General features: G+C 43.9%; 1 protein-coding gene across 1 annotated transcript; it reads left to right on the top strand.

Moving 5' to 3' along the window:
• Positions 18074-19962, top strand: LOC8074996 (probable glutathione S-transferase GSTU6). The gene is made up of 2 exons (XM_002455724.2): positions 18074-19307; positions 19420-19962. The coding sequence occupies exons 1-2, from the start codon at positions 18972-18974 to the stop codon at positions 19822-19824; spliced, it is 741 nt and encodes a 246-aa protein (XP_002455769.1). The 5' UTR covers positions 18074-18971; the 3' UTR covers positions 19825-19962.

Genomic DNA, 20371 nt, shown 5'->3' on the forward strand with positions numbered 1-20371 from the left:
GCGTCCGATGGTGTGTGTTTGGTGCCCCTGAGCATTTGCAATGCTCTCTGGGTAAGGGACCGGACGCTCAGGAGCGTGTCTGATGGTGTGGGTCCAGTGACCCCGTGCATTTGCAGATCTCTCTGCGCACGAGACCAGTGTGCACCGGACGCGTCCGGTGCTAACTTGAGCGCATGTGGTGATTAAGTTTTGACCGTTAGAGATCGACGCACGTGGTTCAAGTAGTGGACACGTGGCTCTATTCCAAGCACCGGACGCACAGGTTGAGCGTCTGGTGGTCACTGGTTGAGCGTCCGGTGGCCTCAATTTTTGCCTAGTGAAAGAGCCAACGACTCTATTTGTTTGAGGGGTTTATAAATATTTGTTGGCCGGCTTAGGGCTCAATATCTTAGCATTCTAGAATACTTGACATCCTTATAAGCCTAAGCAAATACCTCCCACTCATCTCCTTCATAGATTATTCATCTTTGTGAGATTGGGAGTGATTCCAAGTGCATTTGCTTGAGTGATTGAATCTAGTGGCACTTGGGGATCAATTTGGCTACGATTTTCTTGTTACTCTTGGTGGTTGCCGCCACCTAGACGACTTGGAGCAGCAGAGCAGCATTGGCACGAGTTGGTGATTATTCATGGCCATCTCCCGGTGATTGTGAGGGGTTTGTGCCTACCCCGGTGGAGAGCCAAAGACAACTCTAGTGGATTGTGCGTGTCATTGAGCTACCTCACTTGTGGGTAGGTTCTTACGGTGTCCTAGTGAGGACGAGGTTCGTGCTACACCTCTTAGCCGCCAAACCACCAAGTGTTGGTCAACACAATGGGGAAGTAGCGTGGAGGCAAGCACGTGAACCTCAAGAGAAAATTGCGTGTCTCCATTGTGATTGTTCATTGGATTTCTCCCAGTGATTGGACTTCTTATTATTGTGATTGGTTCATCCCCTACACGGCGATATAAATATCTCAACCTCTCCATTTACTTACCGCAAAGTAGTGTAACTAGTTTAGTTGCTAGTCTTGCCTTGTGTAGCATAGTTCACTAAGTGTAGCTCGTAGTGACATAGCTCTTGTGTGCCTAGTGATCATATCAACTAGAATTGTTGGATAGGTGGCTAACACACACCCCATTAGAGCTAGAGCAAAAAGTTTTGCTTTGTTATTTACTAACCTCTTGATCTTGTGAGTTTGTAGAATTTTTAAATAGGCTATTCACCCACCTCTAGCCATATTAGGACCTTTCACCAGCCGGAAGTCCGCCAGCCATAGTTCTGGATTAGTCTTGTCGTTGTACTTGGTGATGCTCATTGGGGGTTGAAAGCGGTTGGGCAGCGGCATGCTACGGATGGCCCTGCTGAAGACTCAAGGACCAGGTGGGAGCCCGCCGATCCTCGTCGCTGTCGTAGCGCCCGCCATGGTGTGTGTTGTAGCCTCGTTCCTCAGTGTCCCCGTGCTTTCGTCGACGGTGCTCATTGATGTCATGGCGTGCGTCTTATGGGTTTCGATTATCGACGAGGCATTCTTAGATTGGTGCAGCCTTCCTGCCTCGAGGTGTGGCCTCCTAATGGACAGAAACTTCCCGGTCGTGTCGTGCGGGCTCAGTGTTGACAGTCCTTAATGCTCATTTTAACCATCAACTAATCATGGAAAAGGATCCAAATGCAACTAACACCTAGACTTAGGGTTTTATCTGACAGAATTCCATGAGTTTTGGTGTTTGTCTATTTCTGCAGGGGGTTATCAGGAAATAAGGAAGAAAGGCCCACACGTCGGGTTTACATAGAGATATTAACGTGCCGCGCAATTTTCTATCATCTAGAAGACTCTAGAAGCCACGGGAACAAAGTGGAAGCCGAGAGGGCTCAGGAACAGGGCGCCCGCCCTAGTCCTTAGGGCGCCCACCCACCTGTGTTGCCCAATCAGAGTCCAATTCGGGGATATTGCTCCACCGACCTAAAGGATCAAGAATAACCATTCAATCAATGTCGGTTTGATCCGACGGCCCAGATTCATCCGAAAAGACTATATAAGCAAGGCCCCTTAGCCCCTAGAGATCATACCTCTTCTAGAGAATCAATGTTAGGGTTTCAATTCTTCATCCAAGTAGAGAGGATCCCTCTAGTTCTTCTAGTTCTACCTCTAGTTCATCTAGTTCTAGTTCTAGTTCCAGTTCCTCTAGTTCTAGTTTTAGTTAGTTCTAGTTGTAATCTAGAAAATAGGGAGAGAGAAGAGGAGAGCGGAGGAGGAGCCGGATCTGTCGGATCTTCCTCAACATTATACTTTTGCTGCAACTGGTTCGTTCTTCATCATTCTCCAAGTTCTTCAATTCATAATTTCTGAGTTCTTTAATTACTTTTATTTACATTCAAGTTATTTATTGGATTCCCGCTTGCATCAAGTGCTCTAGTCTTTGATACGCTAGAGTAGTAATTAATAGATTAGACGTGGTGTTTAGTCTTGCAATTACCTGGAATTGCACCCAATCCTGCGGATTGTTGTGGTAGCCCTAGGGTAGTAACAGCCCTAACGGTCGACGTATTCCACCTCGTTCGGATCGGTGTTTGTAGGACCGTAGTCGGAGCTTCCTAGCCCCCTTCTCATCTCTTTCTGTGGTTAGTGTTCTGATGTCCCGAAATAGATAATCTTGAAGTAATTCTTGATTCTTAGATCAATTAGAGAACTCTCAGAAAACTTCCTCTCTTCCCACCAAAAATAATTATATAGTTATCCTTGGGCGATATTGATTCTTAATTAGTACACTCACGTTCTCTGTGGAAAATCGATACTCTGGAATACTCCCGGGTGAAGGCTACATCGGTATCCATCCGCTTGCGGATTTTTCTGTTTGCGTTTAAAATACCCAACACTCGGCGTGCTTTTTTGTCGCCACCCCTCGATGTCGGGAGGCTGAGCTTTCAGCCTACTGAGCCACCACAATGTGGCATAAGCCCTGGACCTCATCCCGTATGTGGCATGCTTGGGAATTCAAGGGCTCGGGCATCTTACACAGTAGCATGGTTGCTGCCACTATGTTCTGTCTTGCTCGAGGGAAGCGGTTGATGACGTATTCTGGTTCTCTGTCCTCGACGATCTGTCGGTCGATGTCTCGAGCGTGACCTCGAGCCCCTGTGCCTTGCGGATGTCTTGGTCTTGCTCGAGAGCCCGTTCTAGCTGGTTCAGCTGCTCTCTATCCTCGTCGAGCTTGGCCTTAAGCTCTCGTAGTTGCGCGAGCTGTTCTGCCTTTTCGTCCTGTGGAGGTGGTGGGTTTTGTGGTCCCTCCTGCCCAGGAGTCTTGGGATCGCCTCCCGCTGCTGGTGCGGCCACGGCTGCGCCGGCATTGCCATCATCCTCCGTATCATCACTGGAAGCCACGGCTCCATCCACAATATTGAAGCATTCCCTCGTGGGGTCATAGCTATCAGACTCAAAGTCAAGATCAGGCTCTATAGCGGTGTAGAAGCATCTGCGCCATTCCTCTGCCAGTTGCTGCCTCAGCATGGTGAGCGTGTACCGCCCCGGTCTGAGAGCTTGAGGTCTGCGTATCTGCGGAAAGCCTAGGCTTCCAGCTGATGACGGGATCTCCCTCTGTACCGTTACGTCATGCGGGAGGGTCGGTGACCGCTCCGTGTGCGCATTAGCACTGGGATGGATTGTCCTGGCGAGGGATGTTGCGGCATTGTCAAGGCTGAACTGGAGCAGGTGCATGGTGGTGAACAGCCTGAGCGGTAGCAGGGCGGAAGGCGGTGAAATCGCGCGTGGGATGACCTCCTTTGGCGCCGCTGAGTTGCAATTGCCCCCATGGCTGGCTGGCTTGGTCACTACCTCAGAGCGTAGACCTGACGGACCCTCAACCAAAGGGCCTGGCTGGTCCGCTCGGGGCGGCGATCGTGTGGTAGCTGTGGGACAACGGTGACAGTGCTAATCGCGCCTCCTCTTGGGCGGGGCGGCGTGATGGTGAGGCCGACGCGTGGCCCTCGATCGTGAGGGCACAATGCGGGCTCCATCCGGTCCTCTGACAGAGAGCACGATCATGTCGTAGCCGAAGCCGGTGGACATAAACTTGAGACTCCCAAACCAGATCACCGTGGAGCGTGGGATCGGTGAAACAAAGGTGGCCATGTGGAAAAAGATGGAAGATCGTCAATAAATACACAGGACCCCTACCTGGCGCGCTAAGTGTCGGTGTTTTAACCCTGCGGGCTAACACCAACGAGTGAGTTTGTGTGCGTGTATTCCTTTCCGGATGGTGATGCAAGATGAACATGAGGATTTATCCTGGTTCGGACAAGAGAAGGCCCTACGTCTAGCAGGGGGAGTTGTTGTATTATCTTGCACCTGAGTGCTTGTACAGAGGTGAATACAAGAGAGTGTGAAGGTGGATTCTAAGTCCTAACTCTTTGAAGCTTGGATGGCGAGAAGTGGTGTATGCGAGCGTGATGTTCTACGTATTGTGTTGTCTTGTGTATCGCTCAGCCTTGGCGTCCCCTTTTATAGATCAAGGGGAGGCTCGAGGTTACAGGATGTAGCTGCTAGAGTAGGCCTCGATTGGGGTATGGCGTGAGTCAACTCGAGGCTTCCGTACCGGCATGACCTCGATCGGTCTTGTTGTAGTGTACTTGGCGATGATGGTGCGTGCACCTCCTAGGTGGACCCCCTGTATATCGCTTGGTATTGGTCCGCAAATACGCACACCTGTACGTCTTGGCAGTCGTCATGTCGGGAGTGGTTTCAGCACTGACTTCCATTGCTCAACCCTTCTCTAGAAAGGAAGAGGCGAGTTCGAGGGCCTGACGTGTTAAGCGGCGTCCGTACGTGGGAGCACTGACCATTATGCCTCGAGGGGCCTTTTGACGGGATGCCATGCTGGTTGCAACAGTACCAATGTGTACCTTTCTCTGAATTTGGGGGTAAAGCTGATGAAAAGTGGGATTTGACGGGCGCACGATCTGTCATCACGGTTGCCGTGCCTGCAGGGTTAGGTGAGAGCTTGTCACTCGCATTAAATGCTCTGAATCCCGTACCAGCAACAGGCGGTGGGGGCGTGCCTTTGTCTGGCCTCGAGCCTTTAGGTGTTCAATCGACCTAGTTTCCATCACCGAGACCAGAGTCGATCAGCGCGCATATTGTAGGTCGAGTTGTCGAGACTGGCTCTAGGGTTAGTTTTTTCTTTTTCAGGGATATCTGTTTGCGTACCCCTTATTGATATTCTTGACACACAATCACATCATGAACACTTAGAATCTTGCTCTTAGTCTTTCACTTGCTGAAAGTTCCATCTCCTGCCGGAACTGCTGGCTCCCTTGGCACCACGCGCACCTATCGGAAGTGCCAACACTTGTCAGAAGTGCTAGCTCTGGGACTTAGTCGCTTGGCTCACAAAAGTTGCCAGAAGTTCTGGCTCTTGCCAACAGTTTTGGCTCCTCTAGCGAGTTAGCCCAACGATCTTAGCCTTTGAACAGTAACTTGCAATAGAGCTGGAAGTTCCGGTGATCTGTGCTTGAAGTTCCGACTTAGATCTGAACGGTTAGTATAAATAGCTCTCTTTTCCTCTTTGAACTGTTACAAACTTATTCTAAGCAACTTACTCATGATTCTAACAGCTCTCAAGCTCCCAAGGCTCCCCTCTCCTATTCTCTTTGCTCCAAACTTCGATTCCCCAAGAATTTGAGTGATAGGAGAATGGATTGAGTGAGAAAATCATCTAATAAGCTTGAGCACTTGAGTTCTTCATCAAGCCAGTTGGATTTACATCTATTACTCTTGGATTCTTGGAACCCTAGCTGGCTATGCATCATCCAAGAGCTCCCGATCTGTGGGAGAACCTTGAAAAGTTTGTATTACTCTTGTTTATCTAGTGAAGAACTCAAGTTTACTTTTGTGGTTGCTTGAGAGAGGCAAGGAGGTGAAAGAGACTCTCTCTCTCTCTCTCCCTCCCTCTCTCTCTCTCTTCCCCTGAAGCTATTTCTTAGGTTTTTGTCCCGAACTATAAATTGGTGGTGCTCCAAGCTTAATGAAGTTCTTGGACAACTTCATCTATCCATAAGGAAGTGGGGTAATTTGTAGATCTAAATTTGAAGTCGATTTGACTCTATTTTTGTAGTTCTTCACAGGCGCCGAAAGTTCCAATAGCTTGCGTCGAAACTTCCAACAACTGCTAGAAGTTCCAACGTTTTGCCAGAACTTCCGGCTCTGTACTAATCTGCTGTTTTAGTTTATTTTAAGTTTTTGGATATGCCTATTCACCCCTCTGAGCTGATCCTTAAACTACTACTTAATTGTATTGTTGTTTCCGAGTTGATACTGTTAGTTGCGCTGTTTAATTCTACTAGTTTATTAAAGATTTACATGCTAATATACGTAAGTTTGCCATGATTTATGTTATACAATTAATCATAAATTTACCCAATTGTCCGACAGTATATGGTAGTAGCAGCGTATGTGCACATATTTGCATGACTCTTCTTTAATTTTGCCGATAGTTAGAAGTAATTCTATAAGCCTGGTTGGCAAAAACCAAAATTTTTTGGGTTTTGGCTCTGTGCAACTAAACGGCCCACAAAAACTTTTAGCCTGCACCAAATTTTTTTGGCTTGCTATGCCCACCGCTCTCCCAACCCTACACATACCCCGAACCTGTGACCCCTCGGCCAACCCTATCCATTTGCCACCCTAGCTGCAGCCGCCTCACGACAGACTGTTGACCCTCTGAGTAGTCTTAACTAATCTGTGCATAGCTCCTTATTATGAAGCCCAAATGAGGTGGGGTTTATTGAATTGGAAAATAGACTTGATAAGCTTATGGATCTTCATAACTTTTGGAAATCAAAAGTTATGACTGCTTCTTTTTTATGTCCGGTCGTCTATCCACGTCCACACGTGCTACTTTTCCGGTGAGCCATTTTGTAGCACCGTGTCTTCTATATCTTCATGTACTCCTTCCATCTCAAATTATAAGTCATTTCAAAAATCTTAGAGAGTCAAACTATCCTAAGTTTGACCAAAATTATATAGTAAAATAATAATTATTATGATACCAACTAAGTACCATTAGATTCTTCCTTAATTATATTTTTATAGTATACTCAGTATAAATCATTTTTCTCTATAAATTTGGTCAAACTTGAAAATGCTTTGACTCTTCAAGATTCTTGGAATGACTTATAATTTAGAATGGAGGGAGTATATACCTAAGCAACATCAAGGTAAAAATTTTAGGTAGTATAACATTCTTAGAAGTGTTAAAATTATAATCAGTTAGGAATGAATTCAACTGTTCTTGTAGTTTCTTGGCACGTCTTCTTGTAATTGGACCTTGATTTGTGTCTTTCATGTTGGATGGTGGATGTTTGATACTTGAGCTAGCTTGTATCATAGGGATGCCCTCATCACTAAATTGCTTATTTACAACAGTCTCCTCACATATATCAACTAACGAAGCAACCATGACAAATTCACTTCGGTAAGTAAAATAATTCATTTGATGTAGATGACTTAATGTTTGTTTTGTTAGGTAAGTCAAAAATTTTGTTAAGCCATCTACAATTTTGAGATCAAACCAAGGTTAAGAGTCCTTATGAAAATAGAGAATATATTTTAGATTTGTACTTCATTTTTCTAAATTTTTTTGTAATATTATTTTTCTCCCTCATCGTGAGCACACTATCTCCATAAAAATGTTGCCGATGCCAAAAAACACTACAAAGAAGATGAGTGCAACCTGTCTCATGTTGTCTATCTAAATACAAAAACAAGCATTAGTGTGTATATATGTGGGAACATCTAGGAAGTTGATTATTTGAATGTTGGGGGCCAAAAGTGAATTTTTAAATTTTATATGTTTAGTAGAAAATTCACGTTCATAGGGGGGCCTAGCCCCCCTCCCACCTCCCCTACCCCTGTGGCCCTCCTTCCCTTGCCCCATATGAAGATTTTAATAAATTTATTAAACATACAATATCATTGATTCATTGGGAAAATAAATTTATATACAGAAAGTTGTACATCATCTTTAAACCATGCTAGGTAAATCTGAAGTTATTGTACTAAGATATAAGTACATATATAGTTGTGGTGATCAACAGTAGGTACCTCTTCTTCCTCTTGGCAAGGAGCATTTGCAGATTTGCTTCTTTCTAGCGCTGATGGTGTTTTTGTTTATGATATTCGCTGATGACTTTCACATACATAGTGCTTTCATGTAAGTACTTTTTATCAATTCTTATTCATTACCTTCGCTCATGTAAATTTTAACTACTACTATGTGTGTGTGTGTGTCTATATATATATATATATATATATATATATATATATATATATATATATATATATATATATATATATATGCAGTGGCACTAAAGCAGCATCTTCAATCTCAATGTTATGGAACCATAGGTGGTTGCTTATGCATGTTAGCTACATATGTATGTCTGTGGTGTGGGACACATCAACACAAGTTTCGCCTTCCTCGTCGCCACTGAGTAGGTAGGTTTTCCATGCATTAGTAGCAAGCTAGCATGTTTTTCTTTCTTTTTTATTTTGCAGAAGAAGCAGGTAAATGTTGGGTATTTTAAACACAAACAGAAAAATCCGCAAGCGCACGGATACCGATGTAGCCTTCACCCGGGAGTATTCCAGAGTATCGATTTTCCACAGGGAACGTGAGTGTACTAATTAAGATCCAAGATCGCCCAAGGATAACTATATAATTATTTTTGGTGGGAAGAGAGGAAGTTTCCTGAGAGTTCTCTAGTTGATCTAAGAATCAAGGATTACTTCAAGAGTATCTATTTCGGGACATCAGAACACTAACCACAGAAAGAGATGAGAAGGGGGCTAGGAAGCTCCGACTACGGAGCTCCGACTACGGTCCTACACCGATCCGAACGAGGTGGAATACGTCGACCGTTAGGGCTGTCACTACCCCAAGGCTACCACAACTATCCGCAGGATTGGGTGCAATTCCAAGTAATTGCAAGACTAAACACCATGTCTAATCTATTAATTACTACTCTAATGTTTCAAAGATTAGAGCACTTGATGCAAGCAGGAATCCAATAAATAACTTGAATGTAAATAAAAGTAATTAGAGAACTCAGGAATTATGAATTGAAGAACCTGGAAAACGATGAAGAACGAACCAGATGCTGCAAAAGTATAATGTTGAGGAAGATCCGACAGATCCGGCTCCTCCTCCGCTCTCCTCTTCTCTCTCCCTATTTTCTAAATTACAACTAGAACTAACTAGAACTAGAACTAGAGGAACTAGAACTAGATCTAGATGAACTAGAGGTAGAACTAGAAGAACTAGAGGGATCCTCTCTACTTGGATGAAGAATTGAAACCCTAACTTTGATTCTGTAGAAGAGGTATGATCTCCAGGGGCCAGGGGGTCTGGTTTTATAGTCCCTTCAAGTGAATCTGGGCCGTCGGATCAAACCGACATTGATCGCACGGTTTTCCTTGATCCTTTAGGTCGGTGGAGCATAATCCGCGAAACGTGTCCTGATTGGGCACTGTAGCTGGGCGGGCGCCCAGGAGAGTTGGGCGGGCGCCCTGCCTCCGAGCCCGATTTCCTTCCCGTTCGTTCCCGTGGCTTCTGGAGTCTTCTAGATGGTAGAAAATTGCGCGGCACGTTAATATCTCTATGTAAACCCGACATGTGGGCCTTTCTTCCGTATTTCCTGATAACCCCCTGCAGAAATAGACAAACACCAAAACTCGTGGAATTCTGTCAGATAAAACTCTAAGTCTAGGTGTTAGTTGCATTTGGATCCTTTTCCATGATTAGTTGATGGTTAAATGTGAGCATTAAGCACCGTCAACAAGCTCCCCCAAGCTTAACCTTTGCTCGTCCCTGAGCAAAGATGAACTCAAGAGTTTCTGCAGTGGTTTCATACCTTAAAGATACACATGGGTTCAAACAAGATCTCATCTCTGGGTTAGGGTAAACTGTTAAGATTTAAACTTACTCATATTACCTTTCACCATGGGGCTTGTAACCGTCACTTGTGTCTTGAGCAGTTAAAAGATAGAACGGTCTAGTCAAGCGCCATGTCTCTTGTTCTTCGATTAACTATAGCTCTGGAGTTTTTGCAGATTTTCAAATAAAACTCAGAGATTCCTTGTATGACTCTCTCTAGTCTCTCTTTTGTGGTATTTCTGGATCCTTACCAAGGCAGTAAAGGTGTATGCCTTCTCTCTCACCCTACTCTAATAAGGCTTTTGATATCTGGAGCTCATAGGTGGGAGATAGCTAATACATACTTACAAGACATTTATTGCATAGTCAAACTATGGATCCAAAAGAACAAGTCAATAAGTCAAATCAAGATGTGCATGTGTGGTGAATGAATGGTGCATGGTAAAGATGGTGATAACAATGGTGAAAGTCTAATTCTACTTATGCTCTTTTGAGGGGATACATACCTTTCTTGCTCTTTTGAAACTTTTTGAGGAGAATGAGATGCTCTATATTTTCTCTCTTTTTTTTCTCAGGTGGGTATCTTGTACCCCTAATTCTACTGTCAGACACTTGTCCATTTTTACCTCTCGTCTCACTTTTTTTTATTTTCTTTCGAGGTTCCGGGCACTTGCCCCTTTTTATTTCCTCGTATTTATTATTTTTTTTATTTTTTAGAGCACTCATCTCCTGAAATAATGTAGCAAGTGGTAGTAACCAAGATAACTTGAGCATTTATTTCACAGAGGAAAACAGAAATGTTTTTGGCTATTTTCTCCCGGATTAGGAGTAGAATATTTTTTGGGTGGTTCTGGAGATGGAAAAGGATGAATATATGTGGATGCGTACTTCCAGAGTAGAAGCAGCATGTATGAGTGAACGTGCAAGTGAATCTTGATTTAACCACATGACAAGCTCCTAAGGGTCTACACAACTTGACCACACTCAATGCTCATAAGCAGTAAAGTAAATGTACGGTTCAAAGTCTAGCAAGCATGTATATATGGCTGTGGTAGGAATTTAAACTCTCATCATACAGAAACTCATCATGCAACATTTTAAAGATTTTCAAAGGTAAAATTCTCCAGAATTCTAGCATCTCTAGGAACAGATAAACAACAGCTCAACCTTCCCATATCATATCCGTTAACGACATAGACTTCAGATCAAGTACTCTTCCCACAAGTTCAGGTTTAGAGCAAATCTTAATTAATACCAGTCATGCCTAAACTTGAGAGAGATTTCAATTTAAGAACTAGCCATAGCAGAGCAATTATTCATCATTTTCATGTGAGAGATTATCTTGAGGGTTCATAGCAAATTTTATTTATTTATTTATTTAGCAAACTAAGCAAAGATATATATATAAACACAAAATCTTTATTTGGGTTTTTATGATTATGCATCTTTTTATTATTTGAGTAAAGTATAAACGTGAGTAGAAACACTTAGCTGGATAAATGGGGGTGCTCTCCCCCAAGCTGGATTTTGACGTAATTCCTTTTGATGTAGCAGGTGGCGGAGGTGTATTTGAATGTCGGCAGTACCCTAACAGCGATTAGGATGTCCTCCGTCTACTAATCTTCTTTGATCCTTGAATTCTGTGAAGCTCAAATAGACAACAAAGCTTTGTGGAACTGGTTAAGGGTTAGCGTAAATACCTAGCCTTTATCATGTTGAGCTTCCTCAAGAAATGTTACTCTCTTTAGTAGGATCATAAATTTATTTTTATAGGACAGGAATATATTTATTTCATTTTTACGCCACCACAGTGAATGTACTTAAGGGTTTTATGCCATGAGCATACTCACATGGGGCTTAATATTTTTAACATTTTTATTTTCTTTTCAAGATGATATGAACCTGATTAACTAAGCAAACTATTTTAAATAATTGAAAGGAAAAAGATAACTACCAAGTTTACCTCTTGGCAAGGCGTTCGGTGTTTTTAAGTCCTCCGAACGGGACTCTCTGCTTTCTCAGTCGTCCTGGGATTCGCTGGGTGGCGTAGTCGGTGATTCCAACGACGTCTGCTCTTCATGTATAATTATCTTCTTTCTCCACACCTGACTCGGTGCTACAGTCTCCTCAAGACAGTTCTGTTCAAGTTGTATGTCTTCAGACCTTACAACTTATCCTTCATAGTCTACCCATCCGTCCTTGATGATTTGCCTCCTCTGGTTGCGGTTATGTCGTCGTCTTCTTGTCCTGACCTACTTAGAGTCTTCAACTATATAGTTAGGGTCAGTAAAACAGTGGCGTACCTTCTCTGAGGGGAAGTGCATGTGGACTTCTCTGGTTCCAATGTATATGATTGCTTTAATGGTGCTAAAGAACGGTCTTCCAAGGATGATGGGTGGATCGTACTCGTCTTCTCTCATGTCAGTAACCTTCAATCTTTCAGAATGTCTGATCTGCCATCTGGAGCTGAATGTATGTTTGTTGCAGGGACATGGTTCCATGCAGGAGCTGATATGTGACTGCGGCCATTATGTTGACGTTAGATCCGGTGTCGTAGAGTGTCTTCTGAAAAGAATATCCGTTGATTGTGCACTCGATGCTTGGGACACCAAGGTCGTCCTTCTTGATCAAGAAAGGTGACTTGAGTTGACGATCTTGACCTCCTTGAGCTGCAGTGACCATCTTAGCTGACTCGGTACACATTTACTTGTTCTTGTTCCTCCTGTTGGTCCTCTTCCTTGGTTCATGTCGGGAATGCTCTGGGATTTGTGTAGTCTTGTTTCTTGAAGGAAAACGTCTCCTTCTTTCCCTTGATGTAGAAACTGATCTTGGCAGCACTAGCGTAGATGACAGCTCCCGAGGTGTTCAGGAATGGCTTCCCCTAGGTATAATGTTGACGCTGGAGCCAAAGTCGCAGAGTGCTTCTAGGAAGTCCACCATGCCGATAGAGATTGGGATGACGGGGCGTCCTAGACTGTCTCTCTTGACCAGCAGAAGGTCAGTAATTACTTCCGCAACGGGGTTACTCCAGTAGTTACATCCTCAAGCATCTCAGGGCAGTGTTTGCATGAGTGTCCAGTATCTCCAGCGTGTTTGTGCTCATATATCTAGGTTTTTCACTTGGTGGAGTCTGGGAGTTGTAAAACTCCTTCATATTTTGCTCGAAGTGTACCTACTCATAGAGACAAGGCAGAGATCAAGTGCATGGGCCCTGTTGGTGGAAAACACCAACAGAACCAAAAGTGTATTTGTTCTTCTCTAACCTCAAGCATAGTGAGCAAGACAAAGTTGATAATAAAATCATGAGTGTAGTATTTAACATTTGTCAGATTAGATTGCTCAACCTTATGGAAAGATAATCTATCTATATATATGTTTTGTTTATATCTTCCAAAGATTGAGTGTGCAATATTTTAGCTAATATGATTAGGAGTGTGGAATCACAAAGGTGGAAGGACTAAACATGTTGAATCGATTGGGTTGGTTAATCTAGAGTTGTAGATCATACATGTTTGTCTCTTTTATTCATGTGAACGCCAGAACCAAGGAGAAGCTTATAGAAGTGATAGTCAAGTACTTTAAGATGTTACCTTACTTGAAGAGTGATGGTACAGTATCACCTTGTGGAAGCTTTCCTCTCTTAGCGGTTGTGCATTGTGTTTGTGGCACCCTCCATGGATCATCTCTTGTGAGCTATGCCTTCCTTGTGTAAATTGTTAAACTTCATGTGTGTCTCTCTTTGTCTCCAATGTGAGTTTATCTCAGGACTTCCTAGGTCGATATTGAAAGTTTTCCTGCAGGGGTTAGTCCAATAAAATATACCAATGTCTACACAAGCAGTTTTTAGTTCAATAACCAAACTAGACTCCATGTCTAATTAGATTAAGGAAGACTGTTTAACCTAAGCACCATGCTTAATTTAAAAACCAATAGAAGTATGTACAGTACTTCCAAACTAACACTTACTAGGATAAACAAAGGTAGCGTGATGGCTTTTATAGAGATCTACTCAAGTGGAGATGAAGTAGTGTGATTACTATTTAACAAATTGAGCATGTCTCAAAGGTAGGGACAACCAACATAGCAACATGGCAAATGATGTTTTTATATAAAGTACTCCCCCAAGCTTGAATTTTGCAAAATTCAAGTTTGGATGAATTTAATTCAATGTTGTATGATGATTGGTTGTACATACCTTGTGCTTGTCATTCATCCGATCTTCTTGCTCCAATCCTAGAAAGGTTAGTGACAAGAATACCCGAAGGAATTTTTTTTACAATTATCCTTATATGCTCAATACATAAGGTAGTGTTGCAAATAATTAAAAGCTTATGTTACGATCTGATCAGTGCTTGTTTTAGGACACTAAGCTTGTCCTTGGGAAACCATCAATTTATGTCGGCGAAGTGGTTTCCCCTCCAACGCTGACCTATATCAAGATCAACTCAACGAGATCTGCAATATTTAATATAGACATATGCATCGACAACCGCCCTTTTAAAGTTTTTATGAATAGAAAGGAAGAGGGGGTTGGAGATCTCGAATGTGGTGATGTTGGAGAGACCAATGGATTGTGAAGATGTTGCATATGAGCATGGAGTAAATGAAGTGGCTATGAAATAAATTCCATGCTCATTAATGCTTAGAGTGAAATCCATGTGGTATGGTGAAAGTGATAAGGTGAGTGTGGTAAAAAAGGAAAAGAAAAAGGATACACGGATGACTTGGTTCGAAACTAGCACAACTACCGTTCCCCGGCAACGGCGCCAGAAAGCTTGTTGGGTATTTTAAACGCAAACAGAAAAATCCGCAAGCACACGGATACCGATGTAGCCTTCACCCGGGAGTATTCCAGAGTATCGATTTTCCACAGGGAACGTGAGTGTACTAATTAAGATCCAAGATCGCCCAAGGATAACTATATAATTATTTTTGGTGGGAAGAGAGGAAGTTTCCTGAGAGTTCTCTAGTTGATCTAAGAATCAAGGATTACTTCAAGAGTATCTATTTCGGGACATCAGAACACTAACCACAGAAAGAGATGAGAAGGGGGCTAGGAAGCTCCGACTACGGTCCTACAAACACCGATCCGAACGAGGTGGAATACGTCGACCGTTAGGGCTGTCACTACCCTAAGGCTACCACAACAATCCGCAGGATTGGGTGCAATTCCAGGTAATTGCAAGACTAAACACCATGTCTAATCTATTAATTACTACTCTAATGTTTCAAAGATTAGAGCACTTGATGCAAGCGTGAATCCAATAAATAACTTGAATGTAAATAAAAGTAATTAGAGAACTCAGGAATTATGAATTGAAGAACCTGGAGAACGATGAAGAACGAACCAGATGCTGCAAAAGTATAATGTTGAGGGAGATATGACAGATCCGGCTCCTCCTCCGCTCTCCTCTTCTCTATCCCTATTTTCTAAATTACAACTAGAACTAACTAGAACTAGAACTAGAGGAACTAGAACTAGAACTAGATGAACTAGAACTAGATCTAGATGAACTAGAGGTAGAACTAGAAGAACTAGAGGGATCCTCTCTACTTGGATGAAGAATTGAAACCCTAACTTTGATTCTGTAGAAGAGGTATGATCTCCAGGGGCCAGGGGGTCTAGTTTTATAGTCCCTTCAAGTGAATCTGGGTCGTCGGATCAAACCGACATTGATCGCACGGTTTTCCTTGATCCTTTAGGTCGGTGGAGCATAATCCGCGAAACGTGTCCTGATTGGGCACTGTAGCTGGGCGGGCGCCCTGCCTCCGAGCCCGATTTCCTTCCCGTTCGTTCCCGTGGCTTCTGGAGTCTTCTAGATGGTAGAAAATTGCGCGGCACGTTAATATCTCTATGTAAACCCGACGTGTGGGCCTTTCTTCCGTATTTCCTGATAACCCCCTGCAGAAATAGACAAACACCAAAACTTATGGAATTCTGTCAGATAAAACCCTAAGTCTAGGTGTTAGTTGCATTTGGATCCTTTTCCATGATTAGTTGATGGTTAAATGTGAGCATTAAGGACCGTCAACAGTAAACAGCGGTGCGAGGGATAGATAAGTGCACTGATAAAATTTATATATGGGCACGCAGGTGATCACGAGGATGGCTTGCATGGGGCTCATGGTAGTTGTGTTCCAAGACCATGACACACCCAATGGTGATGCTATAGCTAATTGGAGGGGATGTACTTTTCCTGTGGGTGCATAGACATGTCTCATGGAGGGGCATATGTGGTGAAATTATAACCAAACTCATTGATTTTGCATTGTTTGGGGGGCATGTGCACCCTCTAAGCATAGTGTAGCTTTGCCCCTGCACACACCTGTGAACATTTCTTACACCTTGCCACTATGTGCTCTAGAGTGTAGTATGCCACCACCTTGGGATGGCCATAGCTCATGCTTGCATGGCATTCCCGATAGTTGTTTCCCTATACGACAACACACACCTAATGGTGATACTACAACTAATTGGATGGGAGTGTACTTTCCTTGTGGGTTTATAGGCATGTCTCATGGAGGGTGCATATGTGGTGAAATTATAGTCAAACTCATTGATTTTGCATTGCTTGGGGGGGCATGTGCACCCCGTAACCATAGTGTAGTTTTGCCCTTGCACACACATGTGTCATGTGAACATTTTTTACACCTTGCCACCATTTGCTCCATAGTGTAGTATGCTACTACCTCTTACCTGCTTATGGGTTTCCTCGACCTATCGATGCAGGGAGTCCTGAGCCCTAGTAGAAGCCTACCCTAGTCACCAGAATTGACACTCTATATATTGTGCATGCCAGTAATTTGCCACTGAATTGCAATAGGTGTATACAAGTTCTAAGTTACAAGTGTTATATTCATATTTCTAAGGTGATTCAGAATGTGTATGCATTGTAATGTAAATTAGTGTTGAAGCACCTGCCTTTGCGTAAAGCTAGATTTTTCCTTAGGCATGCATGGCAAAATATGATATGATTCCGACCAAATATGCTTGGTGGAAAAAAAGTTTTTCTTAGGCCTTGTTTAGATCCAAAAACCTTTTGGATTTGGCTCCGGTAGCACTTTCGTTTATATTTAACAATTATTATCTAACCATGGACTAACTAGGCTCAAAAGATTCGTCTCATAAATTACAGGCAAACTGTGCAACTAGTTATTTTTTATCTATATTTAATGATTCATGCATGTGCCGCAAAGATTCGATGTCACGAGAAATTTTAAATTTCTTTTGGATTTTGGGTGTAACTAAACAAAACATTAATTCTTGTAACCATAACAGATGTACATGCTCCATTGGAGATGGATGATTGACTAGTCCTCTAGAAGACGCGTGGCGGGAAGGCTAATCAGCTCAGCAAGTGTTTGGTTAGCGTGTTAAAATTTAATAGGTACTATAACATTCTCATTTTATTTGACAATTAGTGTCTAGTAATAAACTAATTAGGCTCAAAATATTCATCTCGTTAATTATTTTTTCAGTTTCGTAAATAGTCTATGTTTAGTACTCCATGCATATGTCCAAACATTTGATGGATGATAAAAAAAATCAACTCTCACCAAACAGAGGCTCAGGCCTTGTTCAGTTCCGAAAACTTTTTGGGTTTAGGGTTTACGGTGTAGCAATTTCGTTTTTATTTGTCAATTATTATCCAATCATAGACTAACTAGACTCTATAGATTGATCTCATGATTTACAGGTAACCTGTGCAATTAGTTTTTATTTTCGTCTATATTTAGTGTTTCATGCATGTGCCGTAAGATTCGATGTGACGAGAAATCTTGAAAAGTTTTTAATTTTTGGATGAACTAAACAAGGACTCAGCCACAATGGCCAATGCCAATCCATGGTCAATCACTACCTGGTTCTAGCAGGCTCCGCGTAATGTACGTAGTATTTATTTAGGTCTTGTTTAGTTGCGAAATATTTTTAGATTTTAATATTGTAGTATATTCGTTTTTATTTGACAAACATTATTCAATTATTTATTAACTAGGTTTAAAAGATTCGTCTCGTGATTTAAGTCAGACTTTGTAACTAGTTTTTATTTATATTTAATATTTAATGTTTTATACATGTGTGGTAATATTCAAAATCTTTTAAAAAAATTGGTTTTTTAGATGAACTAAACAAGGCCTAGTTGGCCAGTTGTTATATCGTTTTTTTTTGACAACTGCATATATTATATATTAAGCAGCCATTTTACAAAAAAAAGTTCTCCAAGGAAGACCAAATTACATCTGGATCCAAAGACCGGATAAGCATGACAACTACAACGAAGCCGTTGACGACGACAGATTCGCCGGTGGGGGGTCGTAGAGGCACCGGAGATGCATACACCCAGGTGGAAGGCCGCGCCAAGCATCGGTTGAGGGTGGGGCGACGGAGCCGGTGTTGAAGCATGCGTCAAGCGACCGAAGAATAAGGTTGTTGCCGTCGCTGGGGGAAGAGGATGGAGCTCCAAGTCGGGATCCCGATGGAGACGAAGTTCACTCGACAACGCCGCAGGAAGAGCTGTCCGGTTCAGCAGGTGCGATGGTTGCATAGTAGAGAAGAAGGCGGAGGCGGAACGCGGTGGATGGTCGGAGAAGCACAGATCTGGGGGTGGCGCGAAGAAGGCGAGGTGGAAGAGGAGAAGGGGGAGGCCGAGCACAGATCTGGGGAGGCGCGAGTATGGCGAGGTGGAAGAGGGGGATGAGGAGACCGAGCTGCGGAGGAGCAGGTTTATTTTATTTAAACGTACTTTGGTAGGAGCCTCGTCGGCGACTGGAGCTGCAGCAACAGAGACAACGATGGCAACGGCGAAGGCGACCACCAGGGGAGACCCCATCACGGGACTCCTATAGGCTGTACAGGAGGAAGGGAAGGAGGGGGCCCCTTTCCCTACCCGGTGCGGCGAGGACGCCGGGACCGAGAGGAAGGGGCCAGAGAGCGGCTTGGCGGCGGCGGCGGCGAGATCTATTCTATGGGGGAGAGAGGAAGGAGAAAGAGAGAAGTCCCTCCTTGCAGTTGAAGCTACTACTTGATTCGAGCGGCCGGCCGGCCTTCCGGTGAAACCAAACCATGGAAGGTGCTGCCGGAGGCCGCGAGCTGAAGGTGCTGGGCGCCTGGGCGAGCCCGTTCGTGCTGCGGGTGCGGGTGGCGCTGCACCTCAAGGGACTGGACTACGAGTACGTGGAGGTGGACCTCGCCGACAAGGGCGACCTGCTCCTCGCCACCAACCCCGTCCACAAGAAGGTGCCCGTGCTCCTCCACGGCGGCAAGACGGTGTGCGAGTCCATGCTCATCGTGGAGTACCTTGACGAGGCCTTCCGCGGCGAAGGTCTGGCGTCGTTCCTCCCCGCCGACCCCCACCGCCGCGCCGTCGCCCGCTTCTGGGCCGCCTACGTCGACGGCGAGGTAGTAATTAAGGATAAAATTAAACCCTCTTGCGATTCCCTTTTTAATTTGTTGACCTCCTGATGACGAGCGTTTGATTCAGCCGGCATCACCTGTCTGTGTCTGCAATCAGCTGCTGAGCTCGTGGTTGGCGATCTACGCGGCGAGGACGGAGGAGGAGAAGGCGGTGGCGGTGGCGCGGACGCTCGGCGCGGTGGACGCGCTGGAGGGCGCGCTCACGGACGCGCAGCGCACGGGTGGCGAGAAGGGGTGGTTCGGCGGCGATGGCGTCGGCTTGGTGGACCTCGCGCTCGGCGGGTTCGTGCCGGCGATACAGGCGTCGGAGCCCACGACCGGGCTCAGGATCGCAGACCCCGCCAGGGCGCCGCGGCTGGCTGCGTGGGTGGACCGGTTCTGCGCGCTCGACGCGGCGAAGGCGGCCATGCCGCCAATCGAACGGCTGGTCGAGATGGGGAGGAAGAGGATGGCCGAGCCACACGCGGCAGCGACGGCGACTGATCGAGATGCAAGAAAATAAATGAATATTACGCCACTCATCACAATTCACAAAAGGAAGATCGGCTACTACCCACAGGCCACAGCAGATTTGTTGTATAAATAAATACTTCTAGTGAGCAATACAGATGATCGCGAATGTGCTTTGTTGCGCGCTGGATGCATTGGTAGATCATAAACATGTACCCCCTCAGTTCCGATTAGGCTACTAATAAAAAACTAATTACATAACTCGCCAAAAAACTGCAAGACGAATTTATTAAAGCCTAATTAATCTGTCATTAGCATATGTGGGTTACGGTAACACTAAGGTTAATTATGGATTAATCAGGTTTAAAAGATTTTTCTCGCGATTTCCAACCAAACTGTGTAATTAGTTTATTTTTTATTTATATTTAATGTTTTATGCATGTGTCCAAATATTCGATGGGATTGGTGAATACTTTTTGGGTTCAGATTTAAACAAGGTCTTACAAGACATTTTGGCAATTACAAAGATTTATGACATTAAATACCATGAAAATATAATTAATAAAGGATTTAATCATACTTAGTAATAAAAATATTAT

The sequence above is a fragment of the Sorghum bicolor genome, chromosome 3 (assembly GCF_000003195.3).
Source record: "Sorghum bicolor cultivar BTx623 chromosome 3, Sorghum_bicolor_NCBIv3, whole genome shotgun sequence".
Lineage (NCBI taxonomy): Eukaryota > Viridiplantae > Streptophyta > Magnoliopsida > Poales > Poaceae > Sorghum > Sorghum bicolor.

Excerpts from the sequence above, each read along its gene's own strand:
- LOC8074996 (XM_002455724.2), top strand. The coding sequence starts at position 18,972 with ATGGAAGGTGCTGCCGGAGGCCGCGAGCTGAAGGTGCTGGGCGCCTGG. Across the intron at positions 19,308-19,419 it reads CCGCCTACGTCGACGGCGAG|CTGCTGAGCTCGTGGTTGGC; the intron begins GTAGTAATTAAG and ends GTCTGCAATCAG.